This window comes from Pleurodeles waltl, chromosome 6, assembly GCF_031143425.1.
Source record: "Pleurodeles waltl isolate 20211129_DDA chromosome 6, aPleWal1.hap1.20221129, whole genome shotgun sequence".
Classification (NCBI taxonomy): Eukaryota; Metazoa; Chordata; class Amphibia; order Caudata; family Salamandridae; genus Pleurodeles; species Pleurodeles waltl.
Genome location: NC_090445.1, coordinates 1,661,476,695 through 1,661,492,010, shown reverse-complemented (window position 1 = coordinate 1,661,492,010; position 15,316 = coordinate 1,661,476,695). Strand labels below are relative to the sequence as shown.

Sequence of the window (15,316 nt, the reverse complement as noted above, 5' to 3'; positions counted from 1 at the left end):
TTGCTAGGTCATACCCTCCAGGCAGATGACTGAGATGCTGTTCTTGATCGGTATCCTGATGCCTGTTTGGAAACAAACACAGTCCACATTTAAATAGACATTACTCATCTTTTCTTCCCCAGCAGGGTATTGTAGAGCTTTATGCCTGCTTCTGGCAGCAGGGAAGGGGGTTACTGTAGCACTGTAAACGTGTAATGAATACAAATTTTAGGGGAAAAACAGTAGTTTCTCAGGCCCCCTCAAAGACAAATCACTAACGTGGAGTACCTTTAGAATCCCAACATATGTGGGAACAAAAAAACATGCATTTGGACTGGATATCATTTGTAGGGATATAAAGTTAGGAAAGACTAAGCACAAACTGCTCAAATGTTGAAAAAAGGTTCTTGGCACTTGATCCCCAGAGCTCGGCAATAGGTTTATGAATCGAGGCCAGAAATTGATGGCTCCAAAAAGAGGTGCTACTGCTGCTTCGTTTCTGCATTGATTTAAAGGGAGTCTTTCTGTTACAGGATTGCATGCTACCTCTTCTGGGTCATGCACCAGATTACTTTGTTTTTTCTTTTTTTTAAACAACAGTTTGTTGCAAATGCACACTATAAACAAAACACCAAGGGACCCACAATTTCATCTAACCACATTCTGTAAGCCACAGTAAATATTTACATGTAGTGACCTTTTCTAAAACTGAAGGCCATGGGCTCAGCGGGAATTCCATGGCAAAGCAACCAAAAGTTCTGTTGCTGCCAAAAGGAGCTCGAGGCACTTTTGGCTAAAGGCTGTGGACTTCTCTACTTTCAGTCCACAAACCACATGCATTATTATTTATATATGTTTTCAATAACCGTTCACTAGAAAAGCTCATTTCCAATACTTATTTAAGCCTGACATTCTATCCATTCAAATTAAAGTATAAATAACTTTTTATAAATTAAAAATACTTTTTGGTGTACAGTTCAGGGTTTTCAACTCCAATTCTAAAGACCCTAAAAACTGAAATGCCAAAAAACAATATAATAAAATATATAACTAATAAAAATAATCTTTATTAGAGCCAACTTCACTGGTCCAAAATTATAACCCTTTCAACCTGGTTTCTTTTCACCCAAGCTTTGTGCATTTTTTTTTAATGTAGCTTTCACTCCAGAGACTACTAAAACAAGAAAAACAGAAGTAGAGCATATGGCCACAGTTTGTAGTCAGGCGCTACAGACTACGCTTAAAAGCCAATGCACATAGCAGATAGCAGTGAGTATTGTTGACATATTTCCTAAAAGTGATTACTAGATCATATGGCCAGCAACTGTGTGGGGTATACGAGCAACACCTGTGCAAGCACCCAACTCCCACTCTGCATGTCATTCAGCCGTGTGCAATGCAGTTGGCCAAAGCCTGGACCCCAACCACTTGCAAAGGAATCAAACGCACACTGCTCAGTAGAGGTTGACTACAGGGCCTGCATACCAAAATATACTTGGACGAACTGCAGTCTTCCAAATAGTTTAATTTATACTAAAGTTCGCCCAAAAGACAAAATATTGGAAGGAGCAGGAATAATATGCTAAGCATGGGAAATAAGGACATCCAGTCAAGGACTATCTTTTATGGGGAAACTACCAAATCAGTGCCACTAATAATCCAGCTTCTCAGGTTTGCTTTTAATCTGTATGCTGTTTTCAGTGTCTATGAATAGGGTGGGGCAAGATAACTTTCCATCTTCTAGATCATTGCACCACCTGATGGAGCTTTTATGGATCAATTGATCAGGCAGTTTATGCATTTTATTTTCGGTTAGCACAATAAATGGAATCCAAATATGGAGTGTTTCGATGTGTAGTTTAAAACTAGAAAGGGTGAGATGAAGCGATAGGGCTCTTATGAACTACTCATCCACGTACTAATGTACACTATACATCAACAAACTGCCTAAGAGTAAAAAGACACCCAAGAAGGTTCATGACAAACTGTAATCAACCAATCAATTGAGTAATGAGGCAAATAACCTAAGTTATCAAAGACGTGCTCAGTTCACAAACAACACACTGAGTAAACTTTTATATCTGTAGTTACACCTTATTGAAGGTTGAACTGCTGCAGCTGAACTCACTTTACAAAGGTGTTTTGGTGGCCATGCCAGAATGTATTGTGATACAAAGAAGTCTGCATATGTCTCCCGGAGATCATTTAAAACATATATAGAACCAGAAGATGATGCTGTCTTATGTCATCTTTGAATGCAAGAAAGGCTAAATGTAGGAAGTTGGCTCTGTATGTGCTATTTCAAAGTAAGGAATAGCATGCACAGAGTCCAAGGGTTCCCCTTAGAGGTAAAATAGTGGTAAAAAGAGATAATACTAATGCTCTATTTTGTGGTAGTGTGGTCGAGCAGTAGGCTTATCCAAGGAGTAGTGTTAAGCATTTGTTGTACATACACATAGACAATAAATGAGGTACACACACTCAGAGACAAATCCAGCCAATAGGTTTTGTTATAGAAAAATATATTTTCTTAGTTTATTTTAAGAACCACAGGTTCAAATTTAACATGTAATATCTTGTTTGAAAGGTATTGCAGGTAAGTACATTAGGAACTTTGAATCATTTCAATTGCATGTATACTTTTCAAGTTATTCACAAATAGCTACTTTAAAAGTGGACACAGTGCAATTTTCACAGTTCCTGGGGGAGGTAAGTTTTTGTTAGTTTTACCAGGTAAGTAAGACACTTACAGGGTTCAGTTCTTGGTCCAAGGTAGCCCACCGTTGGGGGTTCAGAGCAACCCCAAAGTCACCGCACCAGCAGCTCAGGGCCGGTCAGGTGCAGAGTTCAAAGGGGTGCCCAAAACGCATAGGCTAGAATGGAGAGAAGGGGGTGCCCCGGTTCCGGTCTGCTTGCAGGTAAGTACCCGCGTCTTCGGAGGACAGACCAGGGGGGTTTTGTAGGGCACCGGGGGGGACACAAGCCCACACAGAAATTTCACCCTCAGCAGCGCGGGGGCGGCCGGGTGCAGTGTAGAAACAAGCGTCGGGTTCGCAATGTTAGTCTATGAGAGATCAACGGATCTCTTCAGCGCTGCAGGCAGGCAAGGGGGGGCTTCCTCGGGGAAACCTCCACTTGGGCAAGGGAGAGGGACTCCTGGGGGTCACTCCTCCGGTGAAAGTCCGGTCCTTCAGGTCCTGGGGGCTGCGGGTGCAGGGTCTCTCCCAGGCGTCGGGTTTTGGATTCAAGGAGTCTCGGTCAGGGGAAGCCTCGGGATTCCCTCTGCAGGCGGCGCTGTGGGGGCTCAGGGGGGACAGGTTTTTGTACTCACAGTATCAGAGTAGTCCTGGGGTCCCTCCTGAGGTGTTGGATCTCCACCAGCCGAGTCGGGGTCGCCGGGTGCAGTGTTGCAAGTCTCACGCTTCTTGCGGGGAGCTTGCAGGGTTCTTTCAAGGCTGCTGGAAACAAAGTTGCAGCCTTTCTTGGAGCAGGTCCGCTGTCCTCGGGAGTTTCTTGTCTTTTCGAAGCAGGGGCCGTCCTCAGAGGATGTCGAGGTCGCTGGTCCCTTTGGAAGGCGTCGCTGGAGCAGGATCTTTGGAAGGTAGGAGACAGGCCGGTGGGTTTCTGGAGCCAAAGCAGTTGTTGTCTTCTGGTCTTCCTCTGCAGGGGTTTTCAGCTAGGCAGTCCTTCTTCTTGTAGTTGCAGGAATCTAATTTTCTAGGGTTCAGGGTAGCCCTTAAATACTAAATTTAAGGGCGTGTTTAGGTCTGGGGGGTTAGTAGCCAATGGCTACTAGCCCTGAGGGTGGGTACACCCTCTTTGTGCCTCCTCCCAAGGGGAGGGGGTCACAATCCTAACCCTATTGGGGGAATCCTCCATCTGCAAGATGGAGGATTTCTAAAAGTTAGAGTCACTTCAGCTCAGGACACCTTATGGGCTGTCCTGACTGGCCAGTGACTCCTCCTTGTTGCTTTCTTTGTTCCCTCCAGCCTTGCCGCCAAAAGTGGGGGCCGTGGCCGGAGGGGGCGGGCAACTCCACTAAGCTGGAGTGCCCTGCTGGGCTGTGACAAAGGGGTGAGCCTTTGAGGCTCACCGCCAGGTGTTACAGCTCCTGCCTGGGGGAGGTGTTAGCATCTCCACCCAGTGCAGGCTTTGTTACTGGCCTCAGAGTGACAAAGGCACTCTCCCCATGGGGCCAGCAACATGTCTCTAGTGTGGCAGGCTGCTGGAACTAGTCAGCCTACACAGACAGTCGGTTAAGTTTCAGGGGGCACCTCTAAGGTGCCCTCTGGGGTGTATTTTGCAATAAAATGTACACTGGCATCAGTGTGCATTTATTGTGCTGAGAAGTTTGATACCAAACTTCCCAGTTTTCAGTGTAGCCATTATGGTGCTGTGGAGTTCGTGTTTGACAGACTCCCAGACCATATACTCTTATGGCTACCCTGCACTTACAATGTCTAAGGTTTTGTTTAGACACTGTAGGGGTACCATGCTCATGCACTGGTACCCTCACCTATGGTATAGTGCACCCTGCCTTAGGGCTGTAAGGCCTGCTAGAGGGGTGACTGACCTATACTTGCATAGGCAGTGAGAGGCTGGCATGGCACCCTGAGGGGAGTGCCATGTCGACTTACTTGGTTTGTTCTCACTAGCACACACAAGCTGGCAAGCAGTGTGTCTGTGCTGAGTGAGAGGTCTCCAGGGTGGCATAAGACATGCTGCAGCCCTTAGAGACCTTCCTTGGCATCAGGGCCCTTGGTACTAGAAGTACCAGTTACAAGGGACTTATCTGGATGCCAGGGTCTGCCAATTGTGGATACAAAAGTACAGGTTAGGGAAAGAACACTGGTGCTGGGGCCTGGTTAGTAGGCCTCAGCACACTTTCAATTGTAAACATAGCATCAGCAAAGGCAAAAAGTCAGGGGGCAACCATGCCAAGGAGGCATTTCCTTACACTAAACAAATAAGAAGGTTGGGAATCTTGAAACAGAGCTTGACAGTAACGTAGGAGTGGAACTTTAGAACACCCTTCACATTTACTTGGCCTACAGACAAGGACTTACAGGGAAACTGAAAGAGTTCATTTGTCATGGGTTCCTAGGATTTACAAATATGAGAAGAAACCTCTTTAATGCGAGCTAAAACTATACAACTTCATCTGCAGTTTATGTCTGGAACTTTTTACATTCATATTTGATATGAAAAAAGGACAGGCCTGTATATAGGGGGCATGGAGGGACAAGCATTGACCAAACAGATTACTGTTACTAGTCCTGTTTGAAGAGTTAATAAAAACATATTGAAAATAAGAAATAGTTGCCAAATTTGGAAGAGAAAGTAAAGTATATAAATTCTAAAGAGGGCCTATGCCACAGCTGTTAAACAAAATGTGCATAATCCAGACGGTAATGGTATCAGCATCCAATCATTCAGAGGGAAAACTTATTTCTTAATGTGTGAGATTGATAAATTCACAAGTTCCCATTATATTTTCCCAGTTTACTTACAATGCTAAACTTTCTTCCTATTGAACTCTTTGCCAAATTAACTTTACCACACAATGTCAGGAAATGTTCCATGAGAAGATACAAGTATAAAGATAAATATCAAATTTCAATATGGCAACTTACCACTTTTCCCACTGAACCACTGTAATCAATTCCTGTATCATATAAAGTTTTTTTTGTAGGCGAGTCTTGGGAAAATCTTCTCAATCCTTCAAAATAAACATTGGTATTTACAATGTTTGTCAGAGAGCCACTTAAATTGATTCAAGATTTTGATATGTGTGCATAAAAATCATTTAATTGTGAGACACTGGCACAGTGAAAAATAAAACAAAACTGGTTATCTCAAGTGCTAGAATTTTCCTAATACAAAGGCAGGTAAATTGCATAAGGAGATCTCCAGGCACTGCGGCACACTCATTTACACTACTTTGAAGTTTTAGGAAGTTCATTAAAAATTGGCAAACAAAATATCTTGGTTCTTCGTGTGGGAAAGCAGGGTATTTGGATTGCAAAGTTACATCATTGGTTGGTTGTATTCTTGATTAACCAAGTAATATTATATGCAATATTATAAGCTTCATGGTGCAGGACAAAGCAAACACAAAGGTATAAATACAATACATAAGATATATAGTGTGACCATAGCCATCCCTGAATGTGGTGGCCTAATTCTCCAAAGTGGGCTCTTTTGTTTTACACCATTCTATGAGGCTTCAACTACCTTCTTTGCCTGCTTCACCTTCCTTTTCACTTGTGTTCCTCATTACTTTTTCCTCTACACTACCCTTTCACTCTTGCTCCTTCCACCCAACCTCCGTGGTTATTTAATGAATATTTAGTATTTCACTTTTGCTTTAATTTCTCCTTCCCTACATTTTGCACAGAATTGTAAGAATAGTCTGACTTCCCTTGCTCCTTGGTACTTTTGCCAATCTCCGGACGTCCTCTGCAATGTTGTTAGGCCAAATATAGCGACCATCGCATCTTTTAATGTTCAAATTGCTTTGTTTTCCATATATTGCTTAATTTAAATTAAACTTCCTACTCCCACTAATTTTAGGAACTGTTTTAGAATTTCCTAGTTCTTCTTAATATCTTTTTTTCAACTCGGATCTGAGATTCAATATTGTGTATGCTTTTATTTCTTGAAGGAACTCTTGGATTTTTGTCAATAACGCTCAGTCTAGCATTTCACTTCAAATTCTGTCACTCATTTTTGTTCCAAGACGGTTTTCCAGCCTTTATGCAGAAATGAACAAGTTACTTACCTTGTGTAACACCCTATCTGGTAGAGACTATATTCAGCTAGGTTCCTTACCTTAGAAAGATCACAGGCAACAGACTGGATCCAGAAGCGTTTTTGTGAGCCTTAACCTTACGTGCTGGTAGGTGGTGTTGATTGCCTCCGCATGTGTTGTCGGCGGCATCTGACCAGAAGTGACCACTGCGGAACCTATATAGGTAGCACCTCTATAGGACACCACCCTGGTGGGCTGATGTCAGTTTCTTTTCATGACTTTCCATGTCAGAAGCACTGAGCCATGAAGAACACTGATCACTGGTGTTGAAAACTTGGGGCGTGAAGGAGAAACAGGCCTGTCCCTAGAAATCTCTTCGCAGAGCAGGGAGGATGGGTGCGTCAGTAAGGAATCTACAAGTAGTTATAGTCTCTACCAGATAAGGAGTTATTGAAGGTAACCAACGTGCTCATTTGATAGAGACTGCTAGCTACATATTTCTTACATTATAACAGATACCCAAGCAATACAATCCCCGAAGATGGGTCTGCGGGCCAATTTCAGGCCAGAAAGTCTTGCAGGACCAAATGGGCCAAATACCAATCACGACGTAGCTGACTGTCAAATCAGTAATGTTTGCTAAATGTGTGCAGGGAAACCCATGTTGCTGCCTGGCAGATATCCAAGATTGGAACTCTGCATGTTAACGCAATGGTTGTGGCTTAGGCTCTGGTAGAATGAGCATGCAAGCCCCAGGGGGTTGCTTCTTGGCCAAAGCGTAGTGGGTTTTAATGCAGAACACGACCCATCTGGAGATGGTCCTTTCCTGCACAGCACAACACTTTTTAGCTCTGACATACCCTGCAAAGAGTTGATCGTCTCCCTGCAATTTCTGTGTGCAGTCCAGGTAGAACAACAACTCTCCTTTGGGGTCCAGATGATGGAGATGCTCACAAACTGCAATGTTAGGCGGGTGGAAGAAAACATCTTCCCAAGTGTCCCCAGCCTCTTGGATTCCCTACCGGTGGAGTGGTAGGGAACAAACCAGGGTTAACATGGGGGGTAGAAGCCAAGACCACCAAACTCTCAGGGTTGGGGTGTTGAGTGAGAAAACTTGGGTCCCCTGGGGCAGGGCGACTGACAGTTTTCCTATTCACAGGAGCCCCTGTGTTGGGCTTGGACCGGGTGCCCAAAAGGACATCTGTAGGGGCTCCATTAAATGGGAGGAAGGTTTCAGATGGGGAGGACTCCTAGATGAAGCATTCGGTCATGACATTGCTCTTGACTGCCACCAAGGGCAAATGAAGGTCAAGGATCTCCGTAGCCCTCCATACCACCATTGCGCAAGACGTTCCCTCCTCCGTAGCCATGGTAGGGGAAAAAAGCATGCCAGCATCTGTCAAGTGTACAGACCACTAGCTTCACCCTGTTCCTCACACCATTCCATATCTTGATAATAATGCTGGACTTTTTCACGGTCCAGTGACCACAACCATTCCTCCCAGAGTCGTATCTCATGGGAACAGAGCTCAGGATCTGATCTGGGAGGCAAGGATCCTGGTCCACCCTTCTGGCTCCGTATCGGAATCGGGGATTAAAATGGGGAGGGAGGCGCGGCAAAGAGAGTCGACATAGAGACCAGTGCTGGGAAAGATGGAGGTGGTATGACCGTGTCGGTCTGGATCCAGGAATGAATCCTGGGGGCCCCATTGGAGATGGTGCCATCAGCACAGAAGCAGAAGGGTCTCCTGCTGACCCCACGGGGCCCTAAAGTGTGCTGGAGGGGTCACTGCACCCAAACAGGCACATGGCATCATACAATTCTTTAAGTTGGGCTGAGGTCGCTCCAGCTTCTGGAAATTCAGGCAAGCATTGAGTTAGCCCAAGAGCTGGAACAACCGCAAATCAAGTGCTAGAATGCTGATGCTCCTGCGTATCGTCAGCAGATGGTTGTGGAAAAGTCGAAGCACGATTTGACTTCTTCTTATGCCGGGACTTACCCAAATGGCCCAAAGATTTGTAGTGGGAGGACGACCTTGGACTCCGTGACCAGTCCTTGGACCTCCCTTTTGACCAGGACCTTGAACGGCGAAGCGTCGAACGAAGGGCTGCCATTAGCTTGAAGGAGTGCTCCCTCAAACCTTTGGGATTCACTGCGTGGCTAGACAGGACAAATTCAGGTCATGGTCAAACTCAAGACACCAAAAGTAAACAGGTGCAGGTCCCTTGCTTAGTTCCAAAATTCCAAGCAGTCTGCAATACATATTAAATAGTTCCATGCTGTTTTGTTCTGATCCAGGCCTCAAGTGGAACATATCTAAAACAAAATTTATGACATTAAATTCTCATAAGCCTCCTCACTAAGAATTGTTGCTAATAATTCCCCCTTGAGGGTACGCATGATTTTGTCTATATAGGGTGACTTCCTTTGTTACAGGACATAGGTTGTACCCAATATCCTTTACAATCCAGCCTGGACCTCTCCTGTTCTGGCATAGGCTCTGGACGACACCGGAATCGGAGTCCTACAGGTCCTCCATTAGAGAACTTCTATCCTTTTCAGAGCACTTGGGGATTCCTTGGTTGTTTTATTTAAAGAGGATGTTTAAAGCTCTTGACCTGGAAGTTTTGTAGGTCATTCCTGATGAAGCCATTCGGATTCCGAAGCAGCTCATTAAAGATAGGTGCTGGGACTATGTTTGGGGTGAGCAGATTTGAAAATGTTCTTCAGGAAGCTTAACGAACCAGTTCTTAGATCATTACATTACTCCTCTCTACGAAGAGTCCTTAAATTCCATACAAGGTTCCTTCTCTAAACACCGTTACCTGAAGTTTCACCATAGAACACTTCCACTGGCTGAATTTGCAGGGAGATGGGGAACTCTAGAGATTTTAGTTAACTTTGTCCATCGTGCAATACTGGTCGTGATATCATTGCTCACTTTGTCTTTATGTGTCCTGGCCTTAGATTGCCCTGCAAGAAAGGGATTTTCCCCTGTGTGTCGATTACTGGATTTGAGATTCTCCCAGCTAGCCTTAAGAGTATTGGATTCTGACATTAGAGAAGCGGTTGTGATTAGTATGGCCATGTGTTCACTAGCAGATTGGATAATTTGCAACCGGGCTTTATCAGTGGCTGAATTGGCACTTGCATATGCTCAAATGTCATATATTAAATATAGAAGCAACTTCACTACCCCACTCCAGGAGGAAGTTATTTCTTTTTATTGCAGTCAAAATTAAATCACCATCCTTCACCACCGATGCGTTTCGACCTACTGGTCTTGATCACAGTAAATTAGTCCTATCTCCATGTCCCCTATTTATAGTGTCTCTCCTATGGCCCCTATCAGTGCATTGTGGGACATGAGGTCTATTTAAAATACATTAAGTGTTGTGCATTAAAAACCAAGCTCCCCAGCACCACAAAACCTGCCCAACGCTACACAGATTATATAAATTAATATGTGCAAAAATATCGCTGTTAACAACAATAATTATGTTCATTTCTCAACCTATTCTATTGGGACTGTTAACCTTATTTAATACAATTACCTCTGTAATTCCTGTATATACCGGATGATAGATTGGTACATTTATCTATTATTGTTTTCACACCTTCTCATATACATCCTAAATTAACCTCATTATTTCCTTGATATTTATCTATAAATGTTCTCTATTTATACATCCACAGGTAATCTTATCTAATAACTGTTAACAAGAGCGTTATATATCCTCAACCTACAGATGATGATGATACAGTTCTTCCTCCCCATTCAGACCCCTCAGGCTTTTGGTTTTGAGCTGTATTATGAACCGTGACTCCAAACATCTCAGTTGTAACTCTGTCTCCTCCCCTTTCATTTCTATCTACTCTTGCAATACCAAAAAATCTAATCTCTGTTCATTTAGCTGCATCACGAGTCATAAGGTGTTTTGCTATAGCATAGGTTGTGTCCTTATTTTGCACGGCTCTGATGTGTTCCAAAATGCGTTTTTTTAAAGGACAAATTGTGCATTGAATTACATATACCACATAGTTGGAATTACAGGTGATCTTTTTGTTGATAATGATCTTGTTACCACCAGAGTCATCAAATTCCTTCACGTTCATCCCAATGCGGCATGTTTTGCACTTCTTACAATAAACAAAACCCAATGTTTGGCTCGAGAGCCAGTCCGATTGTTCTTTGATCTGGAAGTGGCTATTAACCAGAAGGTCCTGTAGAGATGGTACTTTTTTATAGGTAACCATAGGTTTTTCCCCCCACCAATTGTCCCACCTCTGGATCCTTTTTTATGATGTCCCAATATTTTCTTAGGATTTTCGAGATCAAATGGCTCTCCTTGGTGTATGTCATTACAAATCTGATGGTTGTATCTTCCTGAGGTTTTTTCATCATTGATTTGTTCAATATATTCTCTCTGGTTCGAGCTCTTGCTTTTAGTTCCCCAGCTCTGATCTCTTTGTATTTTCTTTGGAGGAATCTCTGTCTCGTCTCAGTGAATTTTTGTTCCATTTATTTATTTATTCAATCAACAGCAATTGGGATGCTTATTGGCTACTGGGTAGGAACTGTGGTCATAATTAGTGTGGTAGTATTAAACTACCTCTTTTTAGTAGATTTTAACTCATGTTTTTAATCTATTTATCTTTATTTTGGATTAATTGTATATTATATTATATATATATATATATATATATATATATATATATATATATATATATATATATATATATATAATGTCACTTACCCAGTGTACATCTGTTCGTGGCATTAGTCGCTGCAGATTCACATGCTGTGCACATCCCGCCATCTGGTGTTGGGCTCGGAGTGTTACAAGTTGTTTTTCTTCGAAGAAGTCTTTTCGAGTCACGAGATCGAGGGACTCCTCCCATTTCGGCTCCATTGCGCATGGGCGTCGACTCCATCTTAGATTGTTTTCCCCGCAGAGGGTGAGGTAGGAGTTGTATATGCTAGTAATATTGCCCATGCAATGGAGTGAATATGTATGTACACAATGTAGTTTAAAGTAATATATTTACAAATATACAGATGTTCAAGATCAACTTCAAAACGGCTACAGGCTCCCGGGGAGGTGGGAGGGCGCATGTGACTCTGCAGCGTCTCATGCCACGAACAGATGTACACTGGGTAAGTGACATTTTCCGGTCGATGGCATGTGTAGCTGCAGATACACATGCTATGCATAGACTAGTAAGCAGTTATTTCCCCAAAAGCGGTGGTTTAGCCTGTAGGAGTTGAAGTTGTTTGAAATAATGTTCGTAATACTGCCTGTCCTACTGTGGCTTGTTGTGTTGTCAACACATCCACGCAGTAATGTTTAGTGAATGTATGAGGCGTAGACCATGTGGCTGCCTTACAGATTTCTGTAATTGGTATATTTCCTAGAAAGGCCATGGTGGCGCCTTTTTTTCTAGTGGAGTGTGCCTTTGGTGTAATAGGCAGTTCTCTCTTTGCTGTAACATAACAGGTTTGAATACACTTAACTATCCATCTGGCAATGCCTTGTTTGGATATTGGATTTCCTGCATGAGGTTTTTGAAAAGCTACAGACAATTGTTTTGTTTTGCAAAATTGTTTGGTTCTATCAATGTAATACATTAGTGATCTTTTTATGTCTAATGTATGTAAATGCTCTTTCAGCTACAGAGTCTGGTTCTGGAAAAAAACACTGGGAGTTCCACTGTTTGATTTAAGTGGAACGGTGATATAACTTTTGGTAAAGATTTGGGATTTGTGCATAGAACCACTTTATGTTTGTGTATTTGTATAAAGGGTTCCTGTATGGTAAAGGCTTGTATTTCACTTACTCTTCTAAGAGATGTGATAGCTATTAGGAAGGCTACTTTCCATGTTAAGTATTGCATCTCACAAGAGTGCATGGATTCAAATGGTGGACCCATGAGTTGTGTTAATACAATATTGAGGTTCCACAAAGGAACTGGTGGTGTTCTTGGTGGAATGATCCTTTTTAGACCCTCCATAAATGATTTTATGACTGGGATTCTAAATAGTGACGTTGAATGTGTAATTTGCAGATAGGCAGAAATTGCTGTGAGATGTATTTTAATGGATCAAAAAGCTAACTTAGATTTTTGTAAGTGTAGTAAGTAGCTTACAATGTTTTTCGTGGACGCGTGTAACGGTTGAATTTGATTATTAGGACAGTAATAAACAAATCGTTTCCATTTATTTGCGTAGCAATGTCTTGCAGTAGGTTTCCTAGCCTGTTTGATGACCTCCATACATTCTTGTGTAAGGTCTACATGTCCAAATTCTAAGACTTCAGGAGCCAGATTGCTAGATTGAGCGATGTTGGATTTGGGTGTCTGATCTGTTGTTTGTGTTGAGTTAACAGATCTGGTCTGTTTGGTAGCTTGATATGAGGCACTACTGACCGGTCTAGTAGTGTTGTGTACCATGGTTGTCGTGCCCAAGTTGGTGCTACTAGTATTAGTTTGAGTTTGTTTTGACTCAATTTATTTACTAGATACGGAAGGAGTGGGAGAGGGGGAAAAGCGTAAGCAAATATCCCTGACCAACTCATCCATAACGCATTGCCCTTGGAGTGAGACTGTGGGTACCTGGATGTGAAGTTTTGGCATTTTGCGTTTTCTTTTGTTGCGAATAGGTCTATTTGCGGTGTTCCCCAGTTTTGGAAGTAGGTTTGTAGTATCTGGGGATGAATTTCCCATTCGTGGATCTGTTGGTGATCTCGACTGAGATTGCCGGCTAACTGGTTTTGAATTCCTGTGATGTATTGCGCTATTAGGCGAATGTGATTGTGAATCGCCCAATGCCAAATCTTTTGTGCTAAGAGACACAGCTGTGATGAGTGTGTCCCTCCCTGTTTGTTTAGGTAATACATTGTTGTCATGTTGTCTGTTTTGACAAGAATGTGTTTGTGGGCTATTAGTGATTGAAATGCTTTCAATGCTAGAAACACTGCTAGTAGTTCTAGTTGATTTATATGAAGTTGTTTTTGCTGAGTGTCCCATTGTCCCTGGATGCTGTGTTGGTTGAGGTGTGCTCCCCACCCTAGCATGGAAGCATCTGTTGTGATCACGTATTGAGGCACTGGGTCTTGGAAAGGCCACCCTTGGTTTAAATTTATAGGATTCCACCATTGAAGCGAGGTGTGTGTTTGGCGGTCTATCAACACTAGATCTTGAAGTTGACCCTGTGCTTGTGTCCATTGTGTCGCTAGGCACTGCTGTAAGGGCCGCATGTGTAATCTTGCGTTTGGGACAATGGCTATGCATGAAGACATCATACCTAGTAGTTTCATCATTATTTTTATTTGATATTGTTGGTTTGGGTGCATGCTTTGTATTACGTTTTGGAATGCTTGTACCCTTTGTGGACTTGGAGTGGCAATCCCTTTTTTTGTGTTGATTGTTGCTCCTAAGTATTGTTGTATTTGACACGGTTGTAAGTGTGATTTTAGGTAGTTTACTGAGAACCCTAGTTTGTGAAGGGTTTCTATGACGTATTTTGTGTGTTGAAGACACTGTTTCTGAGTGCTGGTTTTTATTAACCAATCGTCTAGATACGGGAATACGCTGTCTTCTGATATGTGCGGCTACTACTGCAAGGCATTTTGTAAATACCCTTGGTGCTGTTATCCCGAATGGTAACACTTTGAATTGGTAATGCACTCCTTGGATTACAAACCTTAAGTACTTCCTGTGTGAAGGATGTATGGGTATATGGAAGTAAGCATCCTTGAGATCTAATGTTGACATGTAGTCTTGTTTGAGCAAGGGGATCACGTCTTGAAGTGTTACCATGTGAAAGTGATCTGATTTGATGTAAAGATTTAGTGTTCTGAGATCTAAGATGGGTCTCAGAGTTTTGTCCTTTTTGGTATTAGAAAATACAGGGAGTGCAGAATTATTAGGCAAATGAGTATTTTGACCACATCATCCTCTTTATGCATGTTGTCTTACTCCAAGCTGTATAGGCTCGAAAGCCTACTACCAATTAAGCATATTAGGTGATGTGCATCTCTGTAATGAGAAGGGGTGTGGTCTAATGACATCAACACCCTATATCAGGTGTGCATAATTATTAGGCAACTTCCTTTGGCAAAATGGGTCAAAAGAAGGACTTGACAGGCTCCGAAAAGTCAAAAATAGTGAGATATCTTGCAGAGGGATGCAGCACTCTTAAAATTGCAAAGCTTCTGAAGCGTGATCATCGAACAATCAAGCGTTTCATTCAAAATAGTCAACAGGGTCGCAAGAAGCGTGTGGAAAAACCAAGGCGCAAAATAACTGCCCATGAACTGAGAAAAGTCAAGCGTGCAGCTGCCACGATGCCACTTGCCACCAGTTTGGCCATATTTCAGAGCTGCAACATCACTGGAGTGCCCAAAAGCACAAGGTGTGCAATACTCAGAGACATGGCCAAGGTAAGAAAGGCTGAAAGACGACCACCACTGAACAAGACACACAAGCTGAAACGTCAAGACTGGGCCAAGAAATATCTCAAGACTGATTTTTCTAAGGTTTTATGGACTGATGAAATGAGAGTGAGTCTTGATGGGCCAGATGGA

The 15,316-nt window shown here is 42.7% G+C and overlaps 1 protein-coding gene across 6 annotated transcripts in view; it reads right to left on the bottom strand.

Moving 5' to 3' along the window:
- Positions 1-15,316, bottom strand: part of SEC16A (SEC16 homolog A, endoplasmic reticulum export factor) — a 300,868-nt gene that overhangs the window by 130,872 nt on the left and 154,680 nt on the right. For 3 of the 6 annotated variants that reach the window (XM_069241597.1, XM_069241599.1, XM_069241601.1), the window contains exons 21-22: positions 5,613-5,698; positions 15-62 (exon numbers count right to left, since the gene is read on the bottom strand). In XM_069241597.1, the coding sequence (XP_069097698.1) occupies positions 15-62; positions 5,613-5,698 (134 nt within the window). The remainder of the gene's footprint in view (positions 1-14; positions 63-5,612; positions 5,699-15,316) is intronic. The other 3 variants (XM_069241598.1, XM_069241600.1, XM_069241602.1) reach the window with 1 other exon arrangement.